We start from the raw sequence: 25,329 nt of genomic DNA, 5'->3' as shown, positions 1-25,329 counted from the left end.
TTTATAGCGGAGAGTTTATAAGCATATCGTTTCTCACTAGCAAAGCGACTGAACGTCAGTTGACAAATGAAAAATTCTTTACATGATTGAGAAGAAATTGCAAAAATCTCCAAGTCGTAGATAAATAAAAGAATATTTGTCTTTGGCGAGAAGGTGAGGTGAAATACAGGGAACGATGAAAACGTAGTCATGTATGCTGTTTTCGAGAAGTAGACGTTATACTGGATGTCTAATTTAGACAGTTTTCCGTGACATGGGAAGTGCAATGAGCTACGGGTGGTTGTCCTAAATAGACAGACAATTCCAGCTCATGCTGTATGATATGAACTTTCAAATGGCTTTCCATTCCTTTTATCTAGGCTTCTGATCGCTTCTCAGCAAGTACCGGTATACAAACTGTCAGAAAGAAAGTCCCTCGCTTTGCACTCTTATGCCCCCTCCCTATTAGAGCATCTCCTTTTCAACTAAGATGGAAACAAACAAAAGAAAAGGAACATTCAAGTATCTGTCTACCTTGGAGTTGGAGCCGTTTATATGAGAGTAGGGTGATCCTAGCTATAGGGAATAGCCCTGAGAATTAAGTTCACCTGACCACACTCCACTTTCATATAACCAGGACAGGTAAAAATGCAAACATGGATGGGCCCTTTTGAGGAAAATATTTAAATTTTAAATTTCGAGACATAATAGAGTTTTGATGGACGCCAATCAAAGTGTTTACCAGCATTGTCGGAAAACAAAAAGTTTTTAACGGCACGTGCCTCTGGAATTTCATGGAAACGCATTGATTGACGTCCACCAAAACGTACTTCGTCCCTATGGCAAATTGTACGATTGTAGATTGAGAAGCGCTGTATAAATATGATGCACTAGGATGATGTGCACTCACGTTTTGAATACCGACAAACAGGCCTAGAGATCCTTAAATCATCCTCAGAGAACCAGGCCTAGGGGAAGTGGATGGGCAATGAAAAGGACAGTCACTTTCTAAATAAAGAAAGATTTTTATTTTTCACTTTTATCAAGGTTATACAAGATGCATGATTTAACTATTCAATAGAACAATTTAAAGAAAGAAAAAATAAAATACTATATGAATAACAAAAAATTGACAGCTTGAAGATCAATCATTTTATAATTAATCAGTCATTCAGACTCATAATATGCTTGAAGTGTCTTGAATATGACTACGCTAAGAATGTAAGGATAACTGTTTTTAAGTAAAAAAGTAACCTTCTTTATAATTATCCACAAATACCATAAAATCAAATGTTGATTTTATACCATTACAGGTAACTTAGTAAAGTTGTTAACCTTGTAAATTATTTTTAAGCTAAAAAAATTTAGGATTCCCCTAAAATTTATAAATACTTTGAATGGTTATTTATGTGTGAATCATGAGAAAAGGCTGGTATTTTGATGATTAGCCACAGTTTCGTTCAGGGTCTGTCCTTCACATGCAATTGACCTTGCCGAAAATTAACCATGTCTTCAATAAGGAAATAAATGTTACATCTTATGTAGTACAAAGCTGAAAATATTGCTCTTTAATACCATGTGGAATGAATTTAACAAAAGAGTTTTATTGTATTTTTATATACAAGCCAACATGGTAGCATGTCTTTTGTTATTTCATTATAGTTTTGGGTAGATTCAAGCCATGCAAAGTTGCACCAAAGAGCAGAAATGTTCCAAGTAGCAGTGCAATATTTCAAGAATATTTCAAGTTCAATATTTCAAATGTAAACAAACAAACATCAAGGTATTTCTCCTAAAGTAAGACTATCAACTTGTTAAGCGTTAAGTGTTTCACACTATATATTAGTGTCGGAATCAGAAGCAGTATTCCATGTATTACCTAGGTGTGAAAAAAGAAAAGCACTGTCAATGAGCAGTAAACTACCCAGTAAACTACCTAGTGTGTATATCTTGTTTCAGACTCTGATCACGACACTAGTGTGAACCACTACTTTATGTATAAGTAACTTTAAGGGTACATGCAAGAAGAATAAAAATATGACTGCAGTGTGTGTATGTGGACATATATGTAGTTACAGCCACTGTTATCTAGATCAACCACTATCTTTTTATCCTACTCTCCACCAAGCTTTGCTGCATTTAGTTAGGAATATTTACAAGCAATGTCACCAGAGACAGCAGAATGGATATACAAATAATAGACTGTCACAAGTCATTCTTGTGTGGAGCTTTGAAAAAGTTTCAAATCATTTTAAAGTTAAATGATGCAAGCTATAATTTTATAAAAGCATTCACGAATTTGTACTTTAAAAATGGTATTTAACATTTGCTTTCCCTTATACCTCTAAGTCCAGTGTATAATTCAAACTGGATTATCAATACAATTATTCTATGTGTTACAGTACTAAAGTTCTAATTTAATGATTATATCTTGTGTTGGTTAATATCTTGTGTCTAGCTTGGTCTTGCTCTCTTTGATTCTGGCTCAGTTGACTCAGGTTGAGATGATGGCACAGTAGGTACCATCAGATCACCAAGGTTAGCTTCATTTTCACCATCTGTAGAGAAAAAAACACATGCAAGTTTGTAAAGAACATCTTCTATAGTGAAGAGATTTTTTGCAAAGTAAAACTTCACTTCGTTTTGTTTGTACAAGGTTTTAAAGTGGCTTTGAATGGAAAGGAGCACCAATAACAATGTCATTCCAGCCACACCAAAGGCAATTACCAAAGCTGGTTAGACTTCATCAACCATGAACTCCAACACGAATCTAGTCTAGTCATAGCAAGCACATCAACCAGCTGAGAAAACTAAGTTGCAATTACTTCCTTGTTCAACTTATCCAATATGGTCCCTCTAAAGGGCCCACTTGTACAAAGGGTGTCTGGGCCCAGTTGTACAAAGGATGAGTAGTGCTAACCCTTGGATAACTCCTTATCCAGTAGATAAGTCAATGCTGTTATCCAATACATTTTTTCACTGGATAACATTTTTCTGTCAAATAGCACTTTGTACAACAAGGCCCATCATCTAAAGAATCTTGTGAGAGGTTAAAGGTGTCGTTTAATCACTGCGCAAAGAATAAAAGGCCTCATATCTTTCTAAACATGTGATATCATACTGGCTTGTATTTCTTTTATCATTTATGATAATTCACAGTAAAAATTTCATTAACATCAAAATCATTACTTACTTTGGTTGCCTAGAAGACTATTTTCTACAGCATCTAACCCCATTGCCAGAGCAGAACCAAGGCCAACATACTGGAAAACAATGCAAATGATCCATATCATGAGAATGGTGTTATATAAGAATCGTGGCACTTTCTACAGACTACAGTTTTGGAAGAGGTACATGATCAACAATAAAAATATAGAATATGACCACCAATTCTAACTTAGAACATCATTTATGAAATAATTTAGATATGATGTGTGCCTGTGTTTGATGTAGCATATCAAAACATTTTCCACTTTGCACTGTGATTTCCTACTCTTCTCTCATGTTCTGTTTGTTCAGAGTTACTATCAAACATGGAAAACTCATATTCATTCATTCAAAGACAAAATTGTTTGTCAAAATGTCCTACATTTCGGTAGTAAATGGTGATTAACAAAAACGAAAGCCAAAAACTCAGAAATGTATAAAATTCGCCCATGAGTTCTAAGTTATGTGATGATCAAAATGGGAACTAGACGCATATCTGTGTGAACTCAGGCTTCATAGCAGAAAATCGAGAGAATTCTTCGTGTACACTTTCATCCTTCTGATGAAACCTTGAAAAATTCTGCCATTGCTCGACCATGTGCTTATGTGGCGCATACAACGCATGCGCATAGAACTTGTGCATGCGCTTTGAACGCAACTGCGATTTGTGACAGAACGTAAATAAAGCCCAATTTATACTTCAGGCATTTCTTTGAAAGCCCAAGTAATAAAATGTGATAAATACGACATACCTCTCCCATGACGGAGATAGGAGAAGCACCAATAGCCTTGGAGACCTTATGTTCCACCAAGTAGAACATGTACTCATCATACAACAAGCGGATCAAGTGGAAGGAACCAAAGCTGGCAGCACTACGAAGGGTCAGGTCACGGATAATCATTGAACTACAGGAAGATTGATAAGAATGTCATCACTTCAGATAAGATTTTTATGAAACTAAAGGTAGTTTAGAAGCACTGTGTGAATGTTATGCCAGACATGGGAATGTAACTGTACCTGTAGAAGGACCACTTGAGAAGGAATTGTTTGGCTGCCTTAGGGTATCCATCACTGCCTTCTTGAGGCTTAAGGAACTGATCAACAACACCTTCTAACCATGTTGCCCACTGTTCAAGGGAGTTCTAAATAAAATTAATACAATACAAGTTCATTCAATATTTTTATAGGGAAAAGACTTTGAATGTGATGCATAGGATGACTGCTGGCAATGGGTCTACAGTCAAGGATTACAGTGGTATTATACAAAGTACATTAATTTATAAAGGTCATATATGGTACCTGTTGCTGTAGGGTAAGCTTAAAGTCCTGTTCAATCCTGTAAACCAAGTGGTCATCGCACTGACAAACCCATGCTGCTTGTTCCTGTATACAACAGACTTACATTAGCACATGCTAGTGATCTGCCAAAGGAATAACTATACACCTAGGATAGGTTTCATGGTTAATGGTCCAGTCAATCTCACCTGTACATTGGCAAAGTCAACCCTGTTGAGATCACTAAGCATCTGGTTGATCTGGGATGGGTTCTGTAGCACAGCACGAGCTGCCTGGGCCAAATGGTTCAAGGACGTGTATCTGCGCAGTGTTTGGGCAAAGGCACAGCAAGTTGAGACCTACACAAACATTAATATATAATCTTAATAGGTTGACACCAATAGCATCTACAATGTAGTACAATTACAGCTTGAACTCAAGTTTGGTGTTGATTTTCAAACAGGAAAGAAAACTAGAGAAACTCTCAAACTTGCAGGAGAGAACCAGCAAACAACTGTGCACTCTGATGGAACTGTAAAAACCAAACCCATGGCCACAGAGGTGAGTAGCAACCCACACCCACCTAGCTCTCATCTACTGTTTTGAATTGGAGAAACTTATACAACGTAGTATCACCCAACAAGTTATTAGTGAGATCTTTTATCTGTGCACTCTTGTATATTGTACCTCAGTCACCATGTACTACTCACCTTGACAGTGCCCATTTTCTTTGGCACATGGTTAAGAGAACCCACTACCCATCCTTCTAGTCGTTTGGCAAAATTTCGAATAGCTTGAGTGAGGGAAGCTAAAAGAAAAATAATTCCAGAAATATTAAAGAATATTGAAACATTTAACAAAGTACTACATCTGTGTTGGGATATCACATTTATTGCAGTATGATAGCAGGGCTTAAAATAATGACCAGATATCAGACAATGTCCGGCCAGAACTGGAACTTGTCCAGTCAAATCTTTGCCTTGCTGGTCATTTTGACCAGTAACATTGAGCCAGAAATGAGGTATGACTAAGCTAAAACTAATTTGGCCTGTGATTATGGCGACTGATCGGTTGTTATTTTAAGTCCAGTGATGGCATCTTAAACATGTTCTTACAGTGTTTTGGTCTTCAACAACAGGTACTTACATGGTATGGGTCTGAGCACTTCAGGTATTAGTATCTCTACCAGTGTTTGGTAAAGAAGATGATCACAGCTCTTGACGTAAGCAATTACTGGCTCATATTCACATAAAATCATCAATTTGCTCTTGGGAAGCCTCTTCTCATTATCTTCATCATCACTGAAGAAGAAAGAAGAGTTGAAAGAGGGTTAAACATGTCTTCCTAAACAGCAAAAGTGATTCAATGGAATTACAACTATTGTCTCCCTTTAGGGGTGGGAGTTGGCTAAAGCCATGCACCCCAAGCCTTCCATAGTTCCTAACCTGAGACGGGAATATCATTTTGATCATAATTTTTTATGCCAAGATTAATACCTATCTATCAAAAGTGTTACTACAAGGGCAGAAAAATAGCTGTCACACAATTAAAATAACTCCTGGAACAAATCAGGTTGCTCTATTTTGTTCTGTACTAGTATAATAATTATGTAAGAATAGGTAAGCTATATGTCTTACCCAAGTTCTCTTATTTGTGGTGATGTTGACAGCACTTGTCCTCCTTCTTCCTCTGTTTTCTTCTCTCCTGACTCACTAGTATGCCTCCAGAAGCTCTGCCACAGGGACTCCACTACTGCAAATTGCAGATTCACTACAACATCTAAGAAAGCCTACAAGACAATGAAAAAACAAGCTCATTAGTTAAAAGGTTAGTAATGCAAGATACAGTGGAACATCTATAATATGGACACTGAAGGGCAAGGAAAAAAGTGTCATTAATGTAGAGGTAGGGTCTATGAAACAAAGAATGTATTGTGATTTTGTCGGGATCTATATATCCTAATAATATAGAAGTGTTCATAATATAGAAGTATCTGTAAGGAGGGATTCTAATGTAACAGAATTTTCACCCTTCAGACCATTAACAAGTATGCTTCATGGCTAGGCTGGGTTGTTCAAAGCTGGATAAGCGCTAATCCAGGATTAACTCTATAGGTCTTATTAAGAGTTAACCCAGGATTAGCACTAATCGGGCTTTAAACTACTGGGCCCTGATGATTAAAATGGTCCATTAACAGGCAATATAATTATCAGCCAGCAAGACCATGAGAAAACTGTACAAATAAAGTATAGTGTTGACAAGAATAATAAAAATCATGTACCTCACAATGCTCTCTGTACATGTCTTGAAAGGTATCTAGATCTTCTTCATGAATATTATCTAACAAACAAATGACACACAAGATTATTAAGGACCATACACTGAACACACCTCTATTCCACTTAAGCTACCATAAACTCTAACTAAGATGAAGTGTAACTTCAATTATTTTGTGAAATACATGAACATGCTTGAAAGGGTTTGTCAATAGGGGAATATATCTTACTATGTAAATTAGCCTTTATGTTATGAGAGATACTAGAATGATTGTAAGTAGACAACATGCTCTTTGAATAGTGGTGTATAAGTAAAGTTGTGTAGAATCATCATCTGATAGAAACCACCATCAGGTGGGCCAAGTTCAATGAAATATTCACCTCTCCGGGGCCATAGCAACTTTGAGGAAAGTGAGGTAGTTGCCTTGGTAAGATGTCACAAATGCCCCTCAAAACTCTGGAAATCGCATTTCAGAGGGTTTCAATTTCAACATTTTGCGAACCCCCTAGTTGCTCTTGCCTGCACTGCTTGTTTGCCTCAGTAAACATTTCAGTCTGGCTATGGCCCTGCTCTCTATGTTATTGTCATACCTGGAAGTGGAGCTCCTTTCGTGTCCAAATCTTCAAAGTCAGGTAAGCCTTGTGTCACATCACCAAGGTACTGCTGGTGTTGATGATGCTGACTCTGCTGAGCTGGATCTACAGAACCACCAGCTGATGAAGAATATCCATCAGGTCCCTCTGAACCATCTAATCTGGCAGGCTTAAGCCTATTAACAGAAACAATCACAACACAAATATAAACAATAATTAGACCTGATGTAGTTTAGTAAAGTGTGCTTGGTCAATATTCTATTAGGAAGAGAGGTCTAATTGTTTCATAACAAAGACAGTGGGAGATTTAAAGAAGATAAAAAAAATCTTTGGATTCCTCTAAAAGCTTGACAATATTTTCTTTTTGTAGATAGGATTTTTCTGTTGTTATACTGACTGACTTACAACAATCATTGTAGTAAAACTCTTCACAATAATGTACAATGTTGTCATGGTGTTATTCATGCTAATACTTTATGTTTCAATACCTTTTCTGGGTAGATGGAGATTGTCGCAGTGCAACTTGAGAGTCATCTGCCAGTGCATTGAGAGGTGAGTTGGGCTTGATACGGATGCCATAATAATGGTATTTAGAATTGCCCCTGAAAGTGCATTCAAATATAGTAATAAATTAATAAGCATATCCTCATAATTGACTAGTGTCTATAGAAAAAAAGACATTCTAAAGAATTCATCTACCTGGGTTTCATATTGACTACAATCTTTACTATGATGTATAACTATAAAATGTCTTCAATAACTAAACTTTATAACTTATTCCTAAAAGGGACTTTTACATTTATTCCATTTAATTTAGCTGCAAGGAAATACGATAGTAAATATTATAAGTAACATTCTATATCTACCTTGTTCCAAGTCTTCTTGTTCTCAGCCCAAGGAACACTGAACGTATCAACTTGCCAAAGCTTGCAGCATTGACTGGGTCCAGTTTGTGTGTCTGGCAGTGAGTCAAATAGTGATTGTACAAGGTACTGCGAGGTAAGCTAACTCCATCTGCTGTTTCATAGTTTTCAAGCAACCACTGAACCTATTAGATAAAAACAGTTTAAGACAACAGTGGGATAGATTTTGATGTTAAAAATCTACTTATACTACAAGAAGGCTAAAAATAAGGGCTGCTCATGGAAATGTCTGGCCAAAATTGTAACTTGTCCACTCAAATCTTTGCCTTGCCAGCCATTTAGACCAGTGACGTTGAGCCAGAAATAAGGTATGACTGAGCTAACACTAATTTGGCAGGTGTTTATGACCAACAATTGACCAGCCATTATTTTTAACCCTCTACAACTAACTGTATATGTAGTTGAACTACACTTACAGTAGCTGGCGAAGCTCTGGTAGTATGTGCTATAGGATGGCGAGCAATACTCTGTGCCTGCTGACCAGCTACCTGTGCATATGTCGCTGGCGCAGCGTTAGCAGCCGTCACAACTGTTGGTGTTACTGCTGAGTGAACTGCAGAAAAGGTTTGCGCCTGCTGAGGTTGTGCTGCTGCATCCATGTAAGCTGTTGCCGAGGCCTGCTGAGTGAACATTGTGTTGTCATTGTAGTGGAAGGCGTTACTCCTAAAGAAAAGACAAAACAATAAAAAGGTTAGAATTTGACTTCTTTATATAAATATACATTGGGAACATTTTTGAGATGAAACTTTCTTTTTCTTACACACTTATCGTTAGCCTAATTTAGCCTAAAATACCATATTTATCTTCTGGTCAAGCTCTCAAACCAGTTCTGTAAGTAGACTTGCCAAAGACTTAGGGTTGCTTTTACACAAGTCATAAAAATAAATTTTCAAAAGTCATAACAAAAAATATAATAAACTTGATAATATTGTTAGTCTGAACCAGAATATGCTTTACTTTTATTCTAGAAGCCTTATACATAAAACTACATATTAGCCAGATTAATGTAGCCAATCGAAGTGAAAAGTAGAATTGCCTATTCCTATATTATCTGTACGACTTTGTACTCCTATCTTATTGGTAAGCCTCTATCAGCATTTTACACGTATAAGTATTATTCATAGAGGTTCCCCTAAGCAACATAGAATATTTACATCCAAATCTAATTTTTGACACTGTATAAACCTACTGTGCACAACAAACCAGTAATGCTTTGTAACTGAGATCCATAGTAGTGGTATAGGTAGGTTGAATGTTGTTTGTTTGTTCACAAGATGCACAACTGATATACAGATGCACAAGATGCACAACTAATATACATATTGAGCTCTTAATAACTGCCTCAGGATATACATTGAAAAAGAAATGAAACCGGCGACAGAGCAGACAGAGCTCCAAAACATAAATGAAAGCTAGAATTTGTTTGATTTTGAAAATCAACTTTCAGATTAATTCACAATACAAACCACTAGAATGATAATAACTGCTAATTAATTTATTCCAAACACCAAGAAAACAATACAAAATATTATGGTTAAACCTCTGTTTTTCCCCCCATTTTGGCCTTTGTAATTAAGACCTCATATACTTATGAATATTCAGAAATGTTTCCATGTAAAACTACTAGATATGTTAGTTGTTTGTCTAGTTGTTGAGGCTCAACAAGAGTCAAAATATTTGTGTACTTATTGGTGGTAATTTAGACAGAAAACAGGCTGATTTGGTATAGAATATACAAAAAAGTCAACTGTCTGCTAATATTCATTCAGCTAGTCACACTAATGTTTACAAGTTACAAACATGACGAAAGGCTGAATACCTTATCAAAATGGTAATATATCGTGCAGAATATCCACATGTACTAGTAGGTTTTTATATGCTATTCTGGAAAAAAAACTTCTGCAGTATAGGTAGTTTTATGAAATCTATTGTAATAATATCTCTGATTAAAGGACTTATGATTGATGTGGTTAGTTGGCACCTGGTCTTCTATTATGCTTATCATCATGCAAACTATATTATTTTAAGAGTATAAAGTTAACATCTGTTAAGATATTCAAAATGTTTAGTTTAATCCTCCTCATGTGCTTTAATCATTCAATAAACACATTCAAAGCCCTACACCATCTTTTTTTACTTAGCAAGACTTTGCTCTATAAATTGTTGGGTTTACCGTTCCAATTTTCTAATGAAATATCAACTTCATACGATTAATACTAAGAAGATTATTGAAATAAATAACACTTGTGAAAAAGCTGATATTTTTTATCGTAGAACACTATAAAAAATAATCATTGATGTCTGAATTCATAATGAAATTCCTTCTAAATATATGGCGAAAAGATCTTATTTGAAACCATGGTTCCTCACAAAAGAAGAAATGAGCTAAAATAAAACTTAACATTAAAATGTTGTGTTTATGTTCTGTGAAGTAAGATAAAGTTAAGATTGAAAACTTCTAAGGTCAAAATCAGAGATAAAGATACTAATATCTTTGGTCAGAATATATTACTGAAGGTTTCTAAAATAATTCTGATAAATCGTGATCAAAAACAACCTAAGATGACATAATGTTTAGGGTCCATATGAACAAGATCTTGGCTTCTAACAGACAGACAATAATACAAGAACATTTTCCTTGAAATCAGTTAGAAACCTGTGTTGAAAATGTGAACCTGTGTTCAAATAGATTATCAAACTTACATGAAGGTGGAAACAGGCATTGCACCAGTCTGAAATCACTCTCATGAACCAATGATGGTACAAATCCAGCACAGAATTCAGCTATATTTACTGTTATAAGTTTTGATCGCACGATGTTGAATACTAAGCTCGTATGGTTGGTTTCAGGTAGTATCTTTTCTCTATTCACCCATTCACAATAGATCTTGTTGTTACCATAGAGAAGCTAGGAGTCTCTTAGGAAAAATGTTTGAATCCAAGACTTTTAATTTCCAACTGAATAAATAAACAGCGGATCTGAATAGATTGAATAGATAATGAGATGCAGGAGTTTTGCCTACAGTAGAAGAAAACAATATCCAGGAGACTAGAAATTTCTATGGAGACATCAGAGGAAAGTATAAAACTTGTTGAAAAATATATAAAGATATCAAATTAGTAACCACAGTGTCAAAAAACTGATATTTTTCTTCTGATCGACTTTTTTATTTATTAAAAAATCATAAAAGATGAATCACTTTTGGTATATTCGATGTCATCATTGCGACGACTAGACGCTCGTGCAAAATCGAATACAAAGTGAAAGCAAAACAAGGCATGATTTTTAAAACAAAATGAGGATTACTAGAGTCTTTTATTTCACTTGTGAGTAAAATGTGTAGAGAATTTAAACGATCACGACTCGCATGTGTTTCTCTTTATTCAAAATCCATACAATAGCAGGTGGCAAAACGTGTCAATCATAACTACGAAACAAAACCGAAAGCCATTGGAGTAGTAGACCGCGTTGTTCAGTCAGAAAAACGATGTCTGGGCAACAGACAAGGCCAATGATAAAAACCTTTATTATAAGCGATTTAGAATCCTTAACAAAGTATTCGAAAATTATTATTAAATCTACCAATTAAAGATCGAAATGTTGGTTGTACGTGATATCGATATACTCACCCTGCACCATTGGGGTAAAGTGCGTGTTCAGCTGTTGCTTCCACGTACTGAACATCTCCGGTACTAAAACCTGTGGAAAAAATCACCTAAGTCAAAAATTATAAACTCAGAACTCGAATGTTTGATAAAGATTAAAGACTCTAATGATTGTTCATGCATTATTTGACGCTAGGAGAGGAAAAGAGTGGTCAAAGGAAATGTTTGATCCGACCAAGATGGTGGTCATGAGTGAATGAATACCTTCTTTTGAAATGGCTGCGCTTGCTTGAAATTCTTCGGGAGATATAACGCTTGCTGCGATAATCTGAGCCGTTCCTGTCTGCTGCAGCGATTGATTTTGCTGTATTTGAGGGGCCTGAACCGCTAACGTTACAGTAGTTTGAGGTAAAGAAGGATGTTGAGCGACTGAATGCGAGATAGTCGAAGGAGTTACGACTATTCCATGCGGAAGACTCGTAGACGTGAATTCTGCTTGTGTAACATTACCAGAACTTCGCGCCGAGGATTGAACTTCTTTCTGTTCAAATCCCTGTTGCGTCACAAACGTCGGTTGGGCTGTTGCTGCCATGAGATGCTCTAGAAAACCCAAATAAATTCATTGGCATCGCACGTATTTTTAAAGAGAAACTTCGCTCGCTTGCGCCAAACGTTGCATTTCGTTTAAGCGCCATTTTAACGCAAAGTCCAACGACCCGCTTGACAAAGTAAGCGCAAGATATATACCATATTTCACATCAAAAACTAGATTAAACTATGCTCAGACTTTAACCTGAGAGACAATGAAAGTCTCGGGTAAAATGATAAAGTAAAACAACGTAAAATAAGGGACATTTTTAAAAGGTATTTCAGCACTGCACTCGACAAAGCAGCAAAATCGTTCAAGCCAACCCCGAATTCGAAGGGAATGGCATAAAACACTAAAGACATTTGTAACTTCTAACATATACACAAAACATAGAATGGTTCTTGATCAACCAACCAGTTACACAGCAAAACTGCTATGATCGAAGGAACTTCTGGGAAGGATCTGTAACCTTGACTACGGGTCGCCTTGGAGAGTTTTGGATCGTTCGTTGTGGTAACTACGGAAGAAGAACAACTTCGCAACGCTTTCCGCCGTTCAACTCCACTCTGTTATTTTCTGTAATCCAATATCTATCGGGGTGGACCGCATCATGCTACAGGGGCTCATTATAATAACAATACCAAAAAGGCGGACCTTTTGAATTCTTTGGGATAATTATAAAAATTTGCATTCATTTGAATAATAATCAGCCTTTTTACCATGTGGTCGAATAGTTTTGCTTTCATAAAGATAAGATTAGATAAGATTATAATGAAAAACAGTTTTCGTATAAGGAATGACGATGAAAACAAACCAATGTTTAGTAAACAAGAATTAGAACATTTTGTCTCTTTGTTTAGATTTTTATCATGTCGCAGATCCATAAAATTATATAAGAGCCTTGAGTTCACGGATGAAGACATCTTCACAATCTAATATAATAGCAAAGGTTTTATTAGACGCTCAACTCGACATTAAGACTATTTATTCAAGGAATATAAAACGTGCGCGCATGTCTCTGTAGTCTCTGTACTGTGATATACACAGGCTGGGGCAGTAGTGCACGATATAGCCAAGCTTAGGAACACGGGGAGACTTTGCCAAATGCTTCTCTTTGTATGACTGCTTTACAGCTCCCAGAGTACTAGTCTTTATATCACAATACAGCGAAATAAGCATGCGTTTTATATTGCTTTTATAAAACATTTTTGAACGATTTTACACTAGTGAGTGTATGTCCTCTGATCTAAACACGGTAGCCCAACCAATCAGAGCGCGCGTTATATCTCGAATATTTTGTAAATTATAGTACATCAACAGCTATTGTTATCGAAAAAGATGAAAGTTCATGATTAGAGAAAAGGATTTTAAGTTAAATTTTGTGGAGTAAAATAATAGCATAATTCCGCAGACGTTCTAAAAAATATTCTGCCACAATATTTATTATAATCTATTAATATTCTTCTGTCTGCAAGTTGATTTAGAAGGCTCAGAATATTAATTTTAGTATGAGTATGAAGATACAGAAGGGGTCTGCATGATCATTACGATATAACTGAATGAGTCTTTCATCCTGACTGAGCTCTGCATTTCTCAGTTGCTCCCTTCCATTTGTTTAGTTCCTTGTATTAAAGCGGCTCCCACAAAGAAGTTTCTTGACACTCTGTTGCGTAAGTCTAGTGTATTCAGTTTTAAGTAAACTTTATTTTCTGAGTGGGTTTATCATTTACGACGCAAGACTACTAGGTAGAGGTCTTTTCATTTGGCGAAAAAGAGAGAGCGAACTAATCTAGAAGACTTAGTTATCAAGTCGACAAAGCTAAGCTACTATCGGTATCACAAACGAACCGCATTCCAACAGCTGAAACCCCCTTGCAGTGCAATATTAGTACATATCACCGCTTCTTTCAACCCAAGTCACTGCCATACAATGCTATTATGTCAATAATTTATGCAAATTCGACAGTAAGGTTGAAAAGTGAAAGGAAGTTGATCTTTAGGTCATAATGTCAATGTTTGCCCAGTAGTGTTCGATACAGCTGGAGTCCTTGTATCATGCATGGTGGTAGTCATAGACGTAAGTTGAAAAGCTTAATGAGCTGAGACTAAACGGAATTTTTGTGCCTTTATGTTTTCTGGCAAAAATGCGAAAAATCACATTTCTAACTTTCGATCTAAATGACGAAACTACGTTGTTCGGATGTGAATATAGTTACATTTTGCAGCGTGTTACTTGATTTCAGATTTCAGATCTCCAACCGACAACTTTTTTAAAAGAGGCTGTGAGGTGTATGTTATATTTACAGTCGAATCTAGAACAGTTCAGATAACTCTCTATTTTGGACAATTCTTGGATCCCACTTTTTCGGCAGATTCGTGTCGTAAACTGGTAGGGTCCTTGACTAGTTTATGTGGAACGATGGGAAGTTTGTATACAATTTTATATTTTACCTGTGATTTTTGTGAAGCAAATTTTTTTTAAAAGTTTAATAAACAACTTAATTAGTTATATATTCCACTGTGGTCAGCCTTGCTGACCCTTTGTACTTACAGTGTGTAATAATTTTGTATTCAGAATTTTGTCCCGGTCTGAAGCAAGTCAGTTGTGTAATGCCTGATTTAAGGTATTAGTAGATATAAAGTTCTCTCATACAAGTGGCCCAAAAAGGCCGAAAAATGGCCATTCGTTTAAGGTCATAGGTAGTGCATATGAGCAAGATCCAGCACAGTTAAGAGAAATATTCTTTGGTAAGAGGTGCATGACAAAACCCGCTGTGACAGAAAAAAAAACTTCTCAAAAAAAAAAAAAATTACGGCAAATCGTGTCCAGGTTTAAATTAACGCATTAAAGCATGACTTGCAAGAAAATGTTCGAAGTTTTAATGACAGAAGAATAAATCTAATCATCCTACTTTTCCTTTTATCTTGCTTCTTTTTTGGCAGTTTCGTTATTCCTTATTATCCTTTCTTGTCTTATTCATTTCTTCAAAATCTTCACGTAAGCACGTGACTTTGGATATGGGTGATGGAGGAGAAAGTTTTTTTTTTTGAAAAGTGAAAACGAAGAAGATTAGAAAAAGTATATGAAAACACTATATATTTAATAGAGAAACATAACTATCGTCAACAATCTGAATGGCAACAACTCGAAATACAGATCTAGCTCTTAAGTTATGAAAACTACGGAGGTACCGTTAAAGAATTGCTTGAGAGAATCGGACAAATAGCTCTACATTGAATCGAGTTCAAAGCAGTATACTCATATTAGCATATGCAACCTGCATATTGCAACTACTTCTGAAACTTTCTCAAAACACAGTCAATTTAATAATTTTATATACATTGCAAGAAAATTTTTATTTTTATGAGAAACAATCATCTAACGAAAATAGACTAAAACATGAACACCCTCAATGTAAATGGCATAACTGAAAGCCAGAAAATTCGCTCCAAACATTCACTTGAAGCATTTTGTTGAGTCTCGAAGATATTGAATATCGACCGATTTGTTCCTATAAGGCCATGGTAGAATTTGTAAGAGCCCTCTCACTAAATATAGTTGAGTTAAGCATAAGTTGTGACGTTTGCAGCCAATGAAATATTAATGTAGTCTGTTATTACTGACGGACGTCTGCAAGCCTCAGTTTACAAAACTATAACTTTCAAATCGAAGTCAGTTTTGGGCTTTTACTGCGTTTTTTGTGGAGTTGCTGCAGAAACACTTAAATAATACAAGGTTGCCACGTTTTGCTGCTAATTTTGTGTTCCAGTTTAAGAGAATAAAAATCAATTAACGTCCGTGCCTACTGGAATAACAACTCGGCATGTTGTCCCAAATTTGCACAAATTTCACTACAGAATTTCCCAGAATTTCTAGAACATGTTGCAAAAGTTGAAATCGTGTTCAATTTAACTCGAAACCTCGTGTATTCTAAACGTAGAAGGAAGTACAAAAGTCCACTTACTGATTCCATAGTGCGGATATTTTGGGCGGTGCTGATAGTCTCGAAGCTGCACCTGGGCATTGTAAGTATTAATTTCGTCAAATATTCTGCTGGCATAGTAATCATTACCATTCTCCCAGTAGTTGTTATTGGTGACTATTGGATTTCCGCCGTCGTAAAAGCACGACCCCTCTCTCTTCCTTGTCTTGTGGAGCGCAGCAAATGGCTTGATATCTTGGCATGTGTCATAGTAATCCGCGGCGTACATGTTTCCAGGGCAAGGTGGAAACCCAGACCAAGGTTCCTCGATCTCTTGTTTGATTTCTCGGCCTGTAGCCCACTCTCCTACAAACTGATGTCTTTGCATACGTGCGGTGTGTGATCAATGACGATGATTACAGATCACGTCTCTTCTCATATATATACTTGTGCAACAACCCCTGCTGGCTGCGCCCTTGTCTCATGGAAGTTGCTTAGCAACCAAGGAAAGTCATTAGTACCTATGAACCGAGTGGTCTATCATTTTGGTACGTTTATTAGTAGAGAATCCTTAGCAATATCCTAGTTGAAAATTATATTTGATTTAAGATTTTTTTGATCATGATGTACCTCGTAGCATACCAGTATGAAAGAATTTCTTTTTATCGTGGAACTTGCCATAAAACACTGCCATTATGAAATACTGAAGTAAACTTGACTGAATTAAAAATTTGTCGGCGGCGCAAAGGAAGAAGAAGATGAGGTTTTGGAGTATTTATAGTAGCCCGATAAGAATATCTAGTCAAATGGTACATTTTTGTATTGCTGGGATACGGGATATACTTGATTCTCATTTCGATCTAAACGCAGTTTTATACACTTGATTATAGCAACCGTCTAGTAATCTTTAGTAACCGTAACGAGTAGGTGTTTCGTCTGCAGTGAGCTTATAAAAATGAAGCCTGGGAAGTCGCAATGCCGTTCAGACAAAGATTAAATCAATTATTGGATCAAAAGATTTAATTCTCCAGAACTATAGTCCAAAAGGAAATGAAATTAGACAAATTTTTAATTTTAGCTTAAAATGCAGGTGCAAAGTGGAGAAATCCTTCCAGAAGTAAGTACGGCTATTTTTAACGGTTATTATTACAACCCACGCAGTATTCGTGGGCTATTTTTGAAAACCTTCAAAAGGAAAATTAAATGAAACTGTTGAAATGATCCCGTATTTTTAAAAAAACCTTCAAAAGGAAAATTGAATCAAACTGTTGAAATGATCCCGTATTTTTAAAAACCTTCAAAGGGAAAATTGAATCAAACTGTGGAAATGATCCCGTATTTTTAAAAAACCTTCAAAAGGAAAATTGAATCAAACTGTTGAAATGATCCCGTATTTTTAAAAAACCTTCAAAGGGAAAATTGAATCAAACTGTGGAAATGATCCCGTATTTTTAAAAAACCTTCAAAGGGAAAATTGAATCAAACTGTGGAAATTGTTCCCGTGACGTTTGTGAATACGTCAAAGTAAAACAAATCTATTGGTACTTGCCGCAGCAGTTAATGTTGAATGAGTAAAGGTATTTTAATTCATTGGGCCACCTATTGATCGAGTGTCACTGAGCATTGTTCTTGTATACCTTAACAACAATACCTTCACTCATATTGACTTTTAGTGAACAAGCTCGGCGAGGCAGGTGGGATTATCAATACACCTTCCTTCACAAGAAGAGGATTGTTCTAGTAATGCTGCGAATGGAACTCTAAATAAGGCTGTTTTTTTTTTTGATTGAATTCTTAATGCAACTGAGAAAGATAACTTTTCGAATGAAAGAGGAAATTTCTAGAGGATATGCTTAAACTAGTTTAAAGCTGTGAGTATTACGCACGACAAAGTCACGCCGGGGTTTGAAGTATCTGTGCTTGTCGTGTTTTATGTTGCGAAATACCGAAGTGCTTGGTGTCAGCCCTACTTGCCACACGCTGAGGCATAAAGGATAATGATACATGCAAGATATGACTCAATTCGCGCGAGTTTGAGGAGTTGAAAAGTTGAATCCCTTTGAAAGTTACTTTTTGATTCGATAAAGCGAAATAATCGAGTGGGCCGGGCTATTTGTATTTTATCTAGGGGTAGTGTATGGCAATTTTAACAAGTACCTTTTCTATTGAAGCCTCGTAATATTTTTCTTATCTATTTATGTTTTCACTAACGTTTTGCGTCCTCCCATCAGTCTTCTCGCGAAACAGACGGTAAAGAATTATGAATCAGTCATAGCTCCTTTCAGCCTTTTAGTTGCAACCGCAAACTACAGCAATGTCAATCGCTAGAGCAGACGAGGTCAGACGTAGACTTCAAACAACCTTTTCGCACAGCAATCCCGCCGCATTCCTGCAAGGCCAGCTGAATTAGTCAGTTCACTTGCGCGGGTCTCCTTAGCAAAGAATTGATTTTGGCCACGGATTACATTTGAAAAATTGCTAGTAAATGGTGAGGTAGAGTCAGTGAAAATGTTTTAGTCTTAAATTAACAAAAATGAATCAATAAAATGTGTGATAAGGGGGAAGGAGGGGATGGAGGGAGTTGATTTTCAAAACCCGGCAGGCAGTAGAGTGCACACCATATATCCTTGCAGGGGCGGATACAGAAGGGGTGGATTGGGTGGATTTCCACCCCCCTTTTTAAAGTGAAAGTGAATATTTTTAGGAAAACAGAAGAATATGATTGCATCTAATTACAAAACATGTCAAGAGTCAAAATTTAGCTGCATTCACAAGTAGTATGCAGTACACTGTATGTTATAATTTAATCATTTTTTACCTTTGTACTGTAAAAAGAAGGCTCAAAAGAACTTTATAAAAATTATCCACCCCCTTTTTAAAATCCTGTATCCGCCCCTGCCGTGAAATAGTTAACTAACAAAATTGTACAAATGTAGTGCAAAGTTTTTAGGCCTGTAGTCTAAAGAGGTCTATTGAGCTTACTAATTTGTGCAATTTCTTACGAAGTTTTTCACGGGCGTATAATATGCATCGCAAGAAAATCGAATACATGTACACTTTGCCGGTTAGTAACAATGACAGTACCAAGATCGTTCAAACCTGATGATGTGTTGCCAACTTCTTCCAGCCTTGACAAGTGTGCCTCATACAGTGTAAGATACTCGTGATCGTCTGATTTAGCAACTTTGATGATGCCAGGGTGCTGACGGACGTCATCAAGAGACCCTTCTGATCCTCCGTCAGAAAAATCTGCAATACATGCATCAAGAAATCCGCGTTACTGCTCAGTGCTCTAAGCTCATGTTCAAAAAGGGGTCAAAAAGTGGAATAATGGGTTGAGAAAATTGCTGTATTTTAATTGTATTTTTTCTTAAAATAAATTTCTTTGATTGACGGCAACAATGATTGTCGCAAGACCAAAGAAATACGGCTTATTCACCTATTGGGCACTCTTAGTCCCAACGGGATTAATGAACGCTTTGCTTTTAACTAATCCACGCTTTTGTCTTTCGATTGTTTCTTTCGTTTCCTTGCCCACCTTGTTCTCATTGGTTTGTTTTGTCTTGTTCTATCATATAAACACTCCTTTCTACCACCTCTTTCTCTTTTACTACGACGAAGGACTAGCGTCCGAAACGTCAGTAAGTTTTTTTATCTTTTCACGGTGTAAGATTTACTCTTATCCCACACGGCTTACCGCCTCATATGTCTAGTACCTTTTATCATTACTTAATTCCAAATCAAATATTACAAAATATGGCAATTTTTACAACCCATGACCCCACTTTTTGACCCCTTGAGCATGCGCTTTGAGCAGTATTGCGGAACTCTTGATGCATGTATTCAATTAAAATTAAAAGAGTGTATATTAAATGAACGCTAAAGGCGATACATTAAATCCGTAGCCGTGTGAATCAGGGGTGGTGTTACAGTAGTGCACTCATCTTTCACCACTGGAGTCGCAGGACTCGGTATTAAAATGTGAGTACTCTAGAAGGTTTTAGTTCTCTCCCTCAATAGACCCCTTGCATGTTACATCAAAGCAGCTCAATTTGGAGGATCTCTAGCGGCTTGAATCCCCCCGCAAAACCTAACACGCTAAATTTCAACCTGTGAGTTTATAACCGGGCCCTACTGGATGTTTCAGATGGTTCAAATTAGATGCCAGTTTTGGATGATATGATGATAGTGCAGTAGCCGTACCATATCTATATGATTTACACGAAAATAACTAATGCATGTACTAATATTATGGGATAGTGACTATGTTCTTAAAATATGAATGTCTTTGTTCTTATTAATAACTATTCCCATTCATTTATTCATTTTTATTCATTTATTCATTCATTCATCCATCCATTCATTATTCTATCCATTCATTCTTCTATCCATTCAATCATTCATCCATCCATCAATCCATTCATTCATCCATTCATTCATTCCTCCATTCAATCATTCATTTATCCATTGTCATAGTGTTATTTACCTTCCTGGTCTTCATTTGCTCTACGATTCGATTCTTCCATTTTCTCCATCAGTCGATCGTCGTGTTTAATCATCAAATCCAAGTTGCCACCAGATCTCCCACTTGGGGATTCTTTGACTGTTGACGTGCCTCGACTATCATCGAGAAGAAATACGTAACGTGTACGCCTATGATCTACTGGGGAATTACCAAGAGCAATGGGAGTAGGAGCTGGTAATATAAACGACAATAGATTGAAATGGGTCATCCTGAGAGGACTGAGGTGGGGAGGGGTTGATGATAGACAAAAGAATGGGTCATCATGAGAGGACTGAGGTGGCAAGGCTCTGATGATAGACAATAGAATGGGTCATCATGAGAGGACTGAGGTGGGAAGGCTCTGATGATAGACAATAGAATGGGTCATCATGAGAGGACTGAGGTGGGGAGGTGCTGATGATAGACAATAGAATGGGTCATCATGAGAGGACTGAGGTGGGGAGGTGCTGATGATAGACAATAGAATGGGTCATCCTGAGAGGACTGAGGTGGGGAGGGGTTGATGATAGACAAAAGAATGGGTCATCATGAGAGGACTGAGGTGGGAAGGCTCTGATGATAGACAATAGAATGGGTCATCATGAGAGGACTGAGGTGGGAAGGCTCTGATGATAGACAATAGAATGGGTCATCATGAGAGGACTGAGGTGGGGAGGTGCTGATGATAGACAATAGAATGGGTCATCATGAGAGGACTGAGGTGGGGAGGCTCTGATGATAGACAATAGAATGGGTCATCCTGAGAGGACTGAGGTGGGGAGGGGTTGATGATAGACAAAAGAATGGGTCATCATGAGAGGACTGAGGTGGGAAGGCTCTGATGATAGACAATAGAATGGGTCATCATGAGAGGACTGAGGTGGGAAGGCTCTGATGATAGACAATAGAATGGGTCATCCTGAGAGGACTGAGGTGGGGAGGGGTTGATGATAGACAAAAGAATGGGTCATCATGAGAGGACTGAGGTGGGAAGGCTCTGATGATAGACAATAGAATGGGTCATCATGAGAGGACTGAGGTGGGAAGGCTCTGATGATAGACAATAGAATGGGTCATCATGAGAGGACTGAGGTGGGGAGGTGCTGATGATAGACAATAGAATGGGTCATCATGAGAGGACTGAGGTGGGAAGGCTCTGATGATAGACAATAGAATGGGTCATCATGAGAGGACTGAGGTGGGGAGGGGTTGATGATAGACAAAAGAATGGGTCATCATGAGAGGACTGAGGTGGGGAGGTGCTGATGATAGACAATAGAATGGGTCATCATGAGAGGACTGAGGTGGGGAGGCTCTGATGATAGACAATAGAATGGGTCATCATGAGAGGACTGAGGTGGAGAGGTGCTGATGATAGACAATAGAATGGGTCATCATGAGAGGACTGAGGTGGGGAGGTGCTGATGATAGACAATAGAATGGGTCATCCTGAGAGGACTGAGGTGGGGAGGGGTTGATGATAGACAAAAGAATGGGTCATCATGAGAGGACTGAGGTGGGAAGGCTCTGATGATAGACAATAGAATGGGTCATCATGAGAGGACTGAGGTGGGAAGGCTCTGATGATAGACAATAGAATGGGTCATCATGAGAGGACTGAGGTGGGGAGGCTCTGATGATAGACAATAGAATGAGTCATCATGAGAGGACTGAGGTGGGGAGGCTCTGATGATAGACAATAGAATGGGTCATCATGAGAGGACTGAGGTGGGGAGGCTCTGATGATAGACAATAGAATGGGTCATCATGAGAGGACTGAGGTGGGGAGGCTCTGATGATACACAATAGAATGAGTCATCATGAGAGGACTGAGGTGGGGAGGCTCTGATGATAGACAATAGAATGGGTCATCATGAGAGGACTGAGGTGGGGAGGTACTGATGATAGACAATAGAATGAGTCACCATGAGAGGACTGAGGTGGGGAGGCTCTGATGATAGACAATAGAATGGGTCATCATGAGAGGACTGAGGTGTTGAGGGAGGTGCTGATGATACACAATAGAATGGGTCATCATGAGAGGACTGAGGTGGGGAGGCTCTGATGATAGATAATAGAATGGGTCATCATGAGAGGACTGAGGTGTTGAGGGAGGTGCTGATGATACACAATAGAATGGGTCATCATGAGAGGACTGAGGTGGAGAGGTGCTGATGATAAACAATAGAATGGGTCATCATTAGAGGACTGAGGTGTTGAGGGAGGGAAGATATAACAAGCTAAAAACTAGTGTGAGCTGCGTCGGTGTTTCTAATGAAACAGTAATGATGAAAAGGTAAATTATACACCGTGAAAAGATGAAAAAACTTACTGACGTTTCGGACGCTAGTCCTTCGTCGGAGTAAAAGGCTTTTACTCCGACGAAGGACTAGCGTCCGAAACGTCAGTAAGTTTTTTCATCTTTTCACGGTGTATAATTTACCTTTTCATCATTACTGTTGAGGGAGGGGCTGATGGTAGACATGGAATAAAAGAAAGGAGGCAACACGCGTTATTGAAACGATAAGTTGCTACGATTTTGCAAATCACTTCTGTAATAACGACTGTTGATACCTTTATTAAATGATATTACATCGCGTACTCTTGGGTCACCAGCCTTCTGATTGGTATTTGAATGGAGCTGTAGTTCCTGAGTTGCTGCAGCCCCTGGGTAACAAGGAGAAAAGAAGAAGTGCTATTCAGGAGCCCTGATAAATGTGTTCTTGACCCTGGTTAGGTTCATATTCAAATCATGTCAAACAAAGAGCGGTGCTTCGTGGCCGACAATACAAACGCTTTTACAGTGCGACATGCCAAACATCACTCAGAATGACAGCAAAAATTTAAAATTATTTTTGTAACTTTTGTAAAAGGTCTCTTTTTGATGGACTCACTTAACAGGATATGATTCAATGGCATTGGTAAAAAAAGAGTTTGGTGGTCCACGGTTTGGCGCTCGAACTGTAACACTTTATTACTCTTTTCATTGCTACTAGCTACGAGCTGATTGACACAACAGTCCAAGGGCGGATCCAGATATTTCGTAAGGGGGTGACTATATTACAAAGGTTTTACCAGGAATTAGAGGAAAAGGGGGTAGACTGTTACTAATGTTATACTGAGATATTTGAGCAAAAGGGGGTGACTAGTAACCCTTTTTACCATTTACCAGTGCTCAACAGTGAAACTGAGTACTAATCGATTTGAATACTATGAATTATTACCTAAAGATGTTTTGTCTCCCTCTCTTGCGGTACTGAATGATTGTTCCATGCGGGGCACTGTTTGACCCGTTGTTACCTTGGCAGATGAAGATACATCAACGTCCATATTCCTTAATTTATTATACCACGCAAGCTACTAATAAATGGAAAAAAAAAGAAATAGTAACAAAAACAATGTTGTATTCGAATGAAATCAAAGGCATGGGCTATAGTCCATGCCTTTTGTCCCAAAATACCTCAAAATGACCTATTTTGCAGATTTCATAAATAATGTATGATTTTGAAAAAGGTGTGAAAATGGTCGAAAATCCATCAAAACCATGGGCTATAGTCCATGATTTTTGAACGAAAATGGCCCCAAATGCCCTAATTTGCATGTTACATAAATAATGCATGATTTTGAAAAAGGTGTGAAAATGGTCCAAAATCCATCAAAACCATGGGCTATAGTCCATGCTTTTTGGCCAAAATAACCCATTTTGACCATTTTATGAATAATGCATGATTTAGAAAAAGGTGTGAAAATGGTCCAAAATCCATCAAAACCATGGGCTATAGTCCATGCTTTTTGCCCGAAAATGGCCCAAAATGATCTATTTTTCATGTTACATTAATAATCTATAATTTTCAAAAAGGTGTGAAAAACACCCAAAATCCATCAAAACCATGGGTTATAGTCCATGCTTTTTGGCCAAAAATGACCCATTTTGACCATTTTATGAATAATGCATGATTTTGAAAATGGTCGAAAATCCATCAAAACCATGGGCTATAGTCCATGATTTTTGAACGAAAATGCCCTAATTTGCATGTTACATAAATAATGCATGATTTTGAAAAAGGTGTGAAAATGGTCCAAAATCCATCAAAACCATGGGCTATAGTCCATGCTTTTTGGCCAAAATAACCCATTTTTACCATTTTATGAATAATGCATGATTTTGAAAAAGGTGTGAAAATGGTCAAAAATCCATCAAAACCATGGGCTATAGTCCATGCTTTTTGCCCGAAAATGGCCCAAAATGATCTATTTTTCATTTTACATAAATAATCTATAATTTTCAAAAAGGTGTGAAAAACACCCAAAATCCATCAAAACCATGGGCTATAGTCCATGCTTCTTATCCAAAAATCACCCATTTTAATCATTTTATGAATAATGCATGATTTTCAAAAAGGTGTGAAAAACTCCCAAAATCCATCAAAACCATAGGCTATAGTCCATGCT

The 25,329-nt window shown here is 37.4% G+C and overlaps 1 protein-coding gene and 1 long non-coding RNA gene across 5 annotated transcripts; one reads left to right on the top strand and one right to left on the bottom strand.

The window, feature by feature from the left end:
• Nucleotides 1-1,563: 1,563 nt before the first annotated feature.
• LOC116294821 (DNA-binding protein RFX2) lies at nucleotides 1,564-24,233 on the bottom strand. Of its 4 annotated transcripts, XM_089030396.1 has the most exons (19): nucleotides 24,102-24,233; nucleotides 23,452-23,544; nucleotides 20,860-21,069; nucleotides 19,473-19,622; nucleotides 11,886-11,955; nucleotides 8,672-8,918; nucleotides 8,199-8,380; nucleotides 7,821-7,934; nucleotides 7,330-7,508; nucleotides 6,744-6,802; nucleotides 6,100-6,251; nucleotides 5,609-5,763; nucleotides 5,173-5,270; nucleotides 4,672-4,821; nucleotides 4,487-4,570; nucleotides 4,205-4,329; nucleotides 3,939-4,092; nucleotides 3,173-3,242; nucleotides 1,564-2,537 (listed from the first exon to the last, which is right to left on the bottom strand). In XM_089030396.1, the coding sequence occupies exons 1-19, from the start codon at nucleotides 24,205-24,207 to the stop codon at nucleotides 2,434-2,436; spliced, it is 2,502 nt and encodes an 833-aa protein (XP_088886522.1). In that variant the 5' UTR covers nucleotides 24,208-24,233; the 3' UTR covers nucleotides 1,564-2,433. The 4 variants fall into 4 exon arrangements, with proteins under 4 accessions (XP_088886522.1, XP_088886520.1, XP_088886521.1 ...); XM_089030394.1 differs by lacking the exons at nucleotides 19,473-19,622; nucleotides 20,860-21,069; nucleotides 23,452-23,544; nucleotides 24,102-24,233 and adding exons at nucleotides 12,126-12,461; nucleotides 16,416-16,773; XM_089030395.1 differs by lacking the exons at nucleotides 19,473-19,622; nucleotides 20,860-21,069; nucleotides 23,452-23,544; nucleotides 24,102-24,233 and adding exons at nucleotides 12,126-12,461; nucleotides 16,416-16,773 and having other exon boundaries at nucleotides 8,744-8,918.
• On the top strand, nucleotides 16,359-21,038 carry LOC116292942 (uncharacterized). The gene is made up of 3 exons (XR_016119859.1): nucleotides 16,359-16,476; nucleotides 20,279-20,354; nucleotides 20,912-21,038. It is a non-coding gene; the product is annotated as an uncharacterized LOC116292942 (long non-coding RNA).
• Nucleotides 24,234-25,329: the final 1,096 nt, after the last annotated feature.

This window comes from Actinia tenebrosa, unplaced genomic scaffold (genome assembly GCF_029948245.1).
Source record: "Actinia tenebrosa isolate PJP-AT-01 unplaced genomic scaffold, QUT_ActTen_1.0 PGA_scaffold15__27_contigs__length_11533743, whole genome shotgun sequence".
Classification (NCBI taxonomy): Eukaryota; Metazoa; Cnidaria; class Anthozoa; order Actiniaria; family Actiniidae; genus Actinia; species Actinia tenebrosa.
Note: the sequence above shows the minus strand (reverse complement) of the source record. Positions and strands in the feature narration are given on the sequence as shown.

Coding starts and splice junctions, on each gene's coding strand:
- LOC116294821 (XM_089030394.1), bottom strand. CDS start 16,761: ATGCAAAGACATCAGTTTGTAGGAGAGTGGGCTACAGGCCGAGAAATC. Junction 7,509..7,820: donor TCTCCATCTACCCAGAAAAG/GTATTGAAACAT, acceptor TTCTGTTAATAG/GCTTAAGCCTGCCAGATTAG. Junction 3,243..3,938: donor CTATCTCCGTCATGGGAGAG/GTATGTCGTATT, acceptor ATTGTTTTCCAG/TATGTTGGCCTTGGTTCTGC.